We start from the raw sequence: 8183 nt of genomic DNA, 5'->3' as shown, positions 1-8183 counted from the left end.
GGAATTGAAAATTAGACTCATGTCCAATGTGAATATAAAATTATACAAACTTTTCTCATTTTCCCCTCCTAACTTTTTATAGTGATCTGTCTCACATCTTATCCCATAGCCATTTTTAGCAGCTTATACTAGTTAAGTATTTCTCAAACATTCAAATGATAGTTTTCATTATTTGATTTTTATAGCATTTAATAAATTTTTATGACTTTAGAAATTAGTATGCATGATATGAACAGTTTTGAGGAAAATGCAGCTGGCTGGTGGACGTACAAGTCGATGTGTGGATGTGGGAATCCTCAGAGCTGCTGCAGAGGGAGCTAAGGCCCCTGGTGCTTGGTACATTGTGGAAAACATGTCCTATATCATACAGAGGGAATGAGGAGCCTGAGTTGATTTGTCATATCAGTTAAGTGAAGAGTTGAAAAACCCTCTACTACATTGTATTTGGGGGCTAATCAAAAGAATAAATATCTTATTGATTCTGCTTTTTTCAATCAATCCTATTGTGTAGTCAAATCCTCTGTACCTCTTCTGTTCAACTGCATTGGTTAGATCAGAAGACATAAAGACAAACAAAAGCAATGCTAGTCTTTCTATATCACCATGCTTACACTGGGATGGACCTTTTCATGTGTGAATGTGACAGTCTGTCTTTAATAGGATATAAGCCCCATTTGAACTTATTTTCATAGCTGAAATATTTACTTTTCTCAGCTTATTTGAAGCTACTTTATATGCTTGCTCACATTTTCCTTCATTTTCAACTTTTTGCTCTGTGCTATATTTACTTTTTAAGAATCATCTGACTATTTAAAATGAGTATGCTGAGTTTTACATTATTTATGATTATTCAGAAATACTCGTTTGGGTAAATACTTCTCTCGTTAGTCACATCTAAATGAAGTACCTCTGGAATCCTTCTTTATATAGGTTGAGGACATTAGCATACTTTTATTTCTCTTATCACTCTCTATCAATTACCTAATTATAGAAATTATAGTTTTAAATATGCATAATTTATTTACTTTTTAAAAATTATATTATGTATATTTTAAATAATTATTCTTGGCAATTTTTTATTTGTTTGCATTGACCTCTTAATGTTAAATATATTATTTACTATGTGATTTTTTTTTCAAATTTTACATTACAATTTTCCCAGTCTTGAATTATATGTTCTGATTAATCACTCAGCAGCCCAGAGCCTTTTCGAGGGGTTGTTTTAATTGTATTTGCTAGGATATGTTTCCTAAGCCCTTGTAAATCTGGAAAAGTCTTTCTGCTGCTTTTGAACATAAATCACTAAAGCCTGTTCTTTCACAATTTGTTTTTCTTTAAACTCTTGTAGACAGCGCTCTGTTGTCTCTTAGATCTTTTTTTTTATTATTATTAAAAATAATGTTGTAGTCCAATCTGAAAGTGCTTATTTTATGGGCATTTTTCCCATTCCCAGATGCTTATAAAACCCTTTCTTATCCTCCTGATTGTCCTAACACATAACTCAATCCTTCTATTGCATTTTTAGGTTTCTTACCGTCTTTTTCTTATCTCAGAAAGCTGCAATTTAATTTTAACTTGGCTGTTCAGTACTTTGTCATTCGAATTTGTCCAAGACCAAAAGTTTATTAGGTTCCTGGTTGGAAATTTACAGAAAAATTTTAAATAAGAGGAAGTATATGAAGAGCATATATCAGAAAGAATTGGAATAAAAGATGAGTAAGTATCAGAAAGGATTGGAATAAAAGATGTTTGCCTAGAATTATATGGAGGCCAAACATCTGAGTATAAAGGAACAACTCGTGAATAACCTACTATAATGGGTATGTTCTTTCATTAAGTAATGGAAAAAAGAATATTGTTACACAGAACAACAAGAATAACTTCTGAAGACAAGGTGTTGAACCAGTTACAATAAAGTCCTTGCTTTATCCTTACACATGTAAATTGAGACATAGTTAAACTAAGCTGTGATAAAAGGCAACAGTCATTACTTTTGTGAGGAGATAAGGAAGGTTGCTTGTAGATTCTTGGAATTGTTCCTATTTCTTAACCTTCCTAGTGGTTATAGTGGTATATTTACTGTGCAAAAAAAATAAATAAATAAAGTTGTATATGTAGGATCTGGGAACTCCTCTGTGTACAGTCTCTATTTCAATAAGAATGCTTACCAAAATATGAAGCACCCATTTATCTAACTATAAAAATATCCACAACTATGTAACTCTTCAATGCAATGCAAGCAAAGTATTAACTCTCTGTCAATTGGATTTAAAATACCAGGACCTTTTGTTTTGTTTTGTTTTAAGACATTTCACCAGAAATATCTCCACGTCTCCTCACCAGGATCTTCCACAGAGGAGCGTCTATCCCATTCATAAAAATTTCCAAGGAAAAACATGCCAGACCCCTGTCATGAATTCATTCCCGAGCATCGTGGTTGGAAACCAGATAAGTAAGTAGGTAATTCCAAGTCAAAACTCGGATTTTAAATCCCTGTGGTGTGCAGGCCGTGAAGCCACTCAACCAACCAGCGCTCGCCACTTGCCCTGGGTTCCTTTGGCCGGGGGCATGTTGGCTTGGAACCCTGGGCTCAACCAGTCCGGCCCCGCCGAGTTCGTGTTCCGCGCGTTCACCGCTGTCCCTGCGCTCCGGGTCCTTCTCTTCCTCCTCTTCCTCCTCCTCTACTTGCTGATCCTCTGCGGCAACACGGCCATCGTCTGCGTGGTGTGCACACACAGCTCGCTCCGCACCCCCATGTATTTCTTCCTCTCCACTCTGTCCTCCCTGGAAATCTGCTACACCTCCGTGGTGGTGCCCTTGATGCTCTCGAACATTGGGGGGGCCCAGAAGCCCATCTCCTTGGCCGGCTGCGGGGCCCAGATGTTCTTCTTCGTCACCCTGGGCAGCACCGACTGCTTCCTCCTGGCGGTCATGGCCTACGATCGGTACGTGGCCATCTGCCACCCGCTGCACTACAGCCTCATGGTGACCCACAAGCTGTGCGTCCAGATGGTGGTGGGCTCCGTGGGCCTGGCCCTCGTCCTCTCCCTGCCGCTCACCGCGCTGACCTTCACCCTGCCCTTCTGCGGGCGCCGCCGGGAGATCAACCACTTCCTCTGCGACGTGCCCCCGGTGCTGCGCCTGGCCTGTGCCGACATCCGCGTGCACCAGGCCGTGCTCTACGTCGTGGGCATCCTGGTGCTGACCGTCCCCTTCCTGCTCATCTGCGTCTCCTACGTGTTCATCGCCTCCGCCATCCTGCGCATCCCTTCAGCCGAGGGCCGGCGCCGCGCCTTCTCCACCTGCTCCTCGCACCTGACGGTGGTCCTGCTGCAGTACGGCTGCTGCAGCCTGGTCTACCTGCGGCCGCGGTCCAGCACCTCGGAGGACGAGGACCGCCAGATCGCCCTGGTCTACACCTTTGTTACCCCCTTACTCAACCCTTTGATTTATACCCTTAGGAACAAGGATGTTAAAGGTGCTCTGAGGAATGCCATCGTCGGTAAAGCAGCCCCTGAGTCCGACTGAAGGCCTAGGGGTTGGGGTGGGCATCTGTCAGTTGTATGTCAATCGACTCTAAATGACAAATTGAATTAAAAATATTCACTTTCCCAAACTCGGTATTTGACTTTTTGTTGTGGTTGTTGTTGTGCCTTATTTCCAAAACCTACACTCATTTTTTTTTTCAGTGCTTTAAATAAGATTGGATTTCTGGACTGAATGTCTTCCAATGTAGGACCTGAAGTCTATTTAGTCCTACTTTAAAGATTCCCAGCCACCCAAGTAATTACTGTATCAGGAACCCTCCTGCAGTGAATAAAGGTTGGTACCTGTAGATGCAGCCTCCTGAGGAGATAATGATATTAATTTTATCCCGTGAAAGGTATCTTAAGTAAGAAAAAATTCATAAAGACACATTTTACTCAAATGTGTTTTACTGTGTTAAAGGTAATGGGAAATCGTATCTAATGTATGAATTTCATTCATTCCATACATCCCAACTGGTTGTCTTCATTTTCTTTCATTTTGCCACGCTAGGATGTGGACAGATCAACCACAGAATTAGTTTTCATTGACTAAGCACCTCAGATTCCCAGCCTTAGGAGGGTATTAAGGACAAGCGCTGATGATTGGCAGCACGGCCTGCGTGCGCGACCCCTACTGGTGGTTCTCACGCAGGCCTTTGGCTCTCTGCCTCCTTCACACCTTCATAATCGCTGCTGCTCATAGATCTACTCAGCAGATGGCGCTACTGTTCCTCCCACTTCAGAACTCTCGAGTAGAACCATGATCTTCAGGTACCTGTGACCCAGTTCCAGATAAACTCTCAAGTAGAATCCACATCCCTCTCTGGTGTTCACAGCAGACATCCTGCTCCACTTTCTCATGCACACCCTGAGGAACCACAAGGTGAAGAGGGCTCTGGGGACAACTCCTCCCAGGAATTATATCTTCCGAAAAAGCTATGGGAGGGTCCAGCCCCAAAAGCTGATTCCAGTGAACCAGACCTGGAAGAAAGTGAGAGTATCTTCTTGCAAGTATTAAAAACTGACCTAAGAAATTGGTATAAATTTTCTGAATGCCATATGATTAAGTATCACAAAGGTCTTGAAAAGTTTTTAATCCTTTGATTTCATGCAAGGTTGTACTCTAAAAACATCATCTCAGTAAAATTTCAGATTCAAACAAAATAGAAAATACAAAGCTGCTGCTTACATAAATATAAAATGAAGAGCAATTAAAATCTATAAAATGGAAAGAAATTAAGATCTACAAAATTTATAATATTCTATACAAAAATGAAGCAGACTTAAAATTATATTTAGAATAATACTTAATAATTCAGGGAAAGTTTTATCCATTACATGTATAAGTGACAAAATTAAGATTCAAACCTGTATTTACCGTAGGAACATAATTTTCTTTGTTCATTTTTGGCAGTACTGGATATTGAACTGTGCTTGTGCTTGCTGGGTAAGTGATCTATCTCTAAGCTACATTCCCAGCACTAGAAGCCCACTTTTGTAAAAATACATGTGTGTAATATTAAATAGAAATACACCAAAAAGTTAATAGTCATTATCTGTGCCTTGTAGGATGCTTTTTTAAAATTTGCTTCTTTAGTTCTTGATGCATTTTCCACATTTTCTAAAGCAAGCCTGTGTTCTTATAATCAGACCAATAAAATTTTTTTAAAGAAATTGGAGGTTCATATAGATTGATTTGGCATGCAAACCTCCCATCATCACAGCTTGAAGCCATTTTTGTATTTTTCCTAGTTTAGGACTGTTTCTTTGGGCTCCTTTTTTCCTTCAAAACTGCTTTTGATGCATTTAATTTTTAAGCTGATTTCACATGGGGATAAGGAGAAGAACTACAAAGTGTTACTTATTCTGGGGACAGCCACAGATTTGACAATATATTAGAAATGCTTTTGCTTCCAAGTAAATGCTGCAGGAGAAGAATAAAACTCCCTAGTCGACAGGCTGCTTATCAGCCTATCCAGGCCAAGTCAGATCAGAACATAAGGCATCAATTATATTTGTACACATTGTGTCAGTCATTGTCTGAAATACCATCAAAAGAGAAGTTTGCGACTGTATTTTCATGCTTCTTTTCATTCTCCGTTTAATGTAACAAATCATTCAGGAAATTAACTTGGAACTCAAAAAGAAGAGGATGAAATAATACTCTATAGCAAAGAAGGCCCTTAGGGGTTGCTTGATCCTTTCAACTTGAATTAGCGGGCTCTCCCAGCTACCTTTCTGCATAAATTTGAGATAAATAGAATAAAGCCCCTCTTTTCTTTAATCCTTTTATTTTTCTTTTATTTATTTTTAATTAATAAATTTTGCACATTTGAGGTATAAGCAACATGGTTTTGATGAAGCTACAGTTGTGGAACAATTACATCAGCTACTTAACATATGCATTGCCTCAGAGACCCTTTTTTAGGAACACTTAAAATTGATTTTCTTAGCAATTTCCAAATATACAATATATTGTTATTCACTGTAGTCATCTTGATATACATCTCTTGAACTTATTCCTCCTTTCTAACTGAAATTTTGCATCCTTTGGCCAATATTTCTTCAATCCAGCTACTTCCCAGCCTCTGTCTATGAATTTGATGTTTTTTGTCCTTCACATATATGAGACGTTGTGCTATTTGTCTTTCTGTGCCTAGCTCATTTCTCCTAACGTATATATGATTTTGTGTGAACCCCATGAGTGGTGTTCTAAGAAATAACAAGTTCTGAAAGCAAAATATATATATATACATACAGTATATATATATATAATATTATATATATATATACATATATATATATATGTATGTTTACTTTGTGTAAACCCTGTGAGTGGTGTTTTAAGAAACAACATGTTTTGGAAGCAAATAAGTCCTTGAATTAACATTTTGATGTATGATCTGTGAATCTTTCTGGGGTATTGGAATTTTTATGTTTGAGATACTACCTAATAATGCCTAAGATGAGTATTCCATGTTTGGCTACTCGTTATAGTCTAATGTGTTTGTTATATGCCGATAAACCTAACATTTATAACTATCAAACAAATTACAAATACCTTTCATAATGATAAGAAAGTTACAACAATTTTAAGAGTGCTTTTTAACTTCATTAGAAAGTTAACTTCATTCCATAGAAAGCAGTTTCCACAACAGGGAAAACTGAGAGCTCTGATCTTGTAAAAAAATTGAATTATTATGAGAAAGATATTATGTTTTAAAACTGAATTATAAACATGACTGAGAAGATAGATGTATCATGTCTATATATATATATATAAAACAAAGGATTTCCATTCATAATATAAAATCATTTATAAATTAATATAAAGCATAAACTAATAGGAAACAATAGTGAAATGATAACAAGTAATCTACAGAAAATAAAATATGAATGAGCCATAAACAAAATATATGTACTCACAAGCTTGCACATAATGAAATAAGTTAGAAAGATTTATGGGTAAGTATTTTAGCCAATCTGATTAAACAAGCTTATATCTGATATGCATAAAGATGTGGGGAAACAGAGGCTCACAACTATTGTAAATGTAGATTCTATACCATATTTTTGGAGAGAAGTTTGGCAATATCTATTAAATTTTACTTTAAAAAATATATTTACTTGTGCATGACCTTTTATGACTTTTTTTAATTTTTGTTTTTTAACTGATATGTTAAAATGTAGAATATACATACTAATGGAATAGTATGTAATAGTTTGATAATGTATATACATTATGTAATATTTAGTTAAGTATATCCATCTTTTCATATATCTTTATGGTGAAAACATTCAAGATTCTTCCTTCTAGCTTTTTGAGATATACAGTACATAATTGTTATCTACAGCCACCCTACTGTGCAATAGCAGCCCAGAGTTTCTTATTCCTGTCTGACTGCAGTTTAAGACCCATTGATAACTTCTCTACTCCCCTTCTACTCCTACATCCCCAGTCTCTGGTTGTGTTACTTTGAAGTATCTAACCTAAATAAATATCTAGAACTATTTCGGTTCTCCATTATTTGTAAGTGGAAAAGTTAGAAGCAATCTGATAACCCTTTAATATGAGAATAAAGAAATCGTGCATTATGTCATCATAAAAAATGAGGTACATCTAGGTATACTCTTGTGGAAAGTTATCCCCCGAGACATACAGAAAGGGGCAGAAGGAGGATCCTAAAAACATGGAGCAAAGAGTGTGCTCTGCCCTGTTAAGCTCAGCATTGACAATGTTAGCATTGCAGGCACAAGGTGATAATGAAAGGTAGGCTGTCTTTTTGTTATTTTTGTTGCTGTGTTAAATTCTTTGCAGACAATGCACCCTCTTTCTGCCTGCACCTGGAATGTTCTGCATCCCCAACCCTTTCCCACTCTCCATAGGTGCTGTCTCCCAGGAAGACCAGGAAGATGTGCTGAATACAGAGCACAGGAGAGTAGCAACAACCTGGCCCTGCTGGGCAACTTCATCTCTTGTCTATCACCATGTGATGCTCTAAAATATGATCTCTTGAGAGTAATGATTTCTGCTGAACATCATCCTTACAAATTTTTTAAAAGTTCTTCCTTTGGCTAATTCTATTCCTAAAATAGCACAAGGAAGAGGGCTATGGAGAAATCATTCCCCTACCTTAGCTAAGTTGACATATACAT

General features: G+C 37.6%; 1 protein-coding gene across 1 annotated transcript; it reads left to right on the top strand.

The window, feature by feature from the left end:
- The first annotated feature begins 2568 nt into the window (after positions 1-2568).
- Or10q1 (olfactory receptor family 10 subfamily Q member 1) lies at positions 2569-3528 on the top strand. Its single transcript, XM_076842892.2, has one exon. The coding sequence runs from the start codon at positions 2569-2571 to the stop codon at positions 3526-3528; it is 960 nt and encodes a 319-aa protein (XP_076699007.2).
- Positions 3529-8183: the final 4655 nt, after the last annotated feature.

This window comes from Callospermophilus lateralis, chromosome 2, assembly GCF_048772815.1.
Source record: "Callospermophilus lateralis isolate mCalLat2 chromosome 2, mCalLat2.hap1, whole genome shotgun sequence".
In the NCBI taxonomy this organism is placed as follows: domain Eukaryota; kingdom Metazoa; phylum Chordata; class Mammalia; order Rodentia; family Sciuridae; genus Callospermophilus; species Callospermophilus lateralis.
The sequence above is the reverse complement of the archived record's forward strand: the minus strand, read 5'-3'. Positions and strand labels throughout refer to the sequence as shown.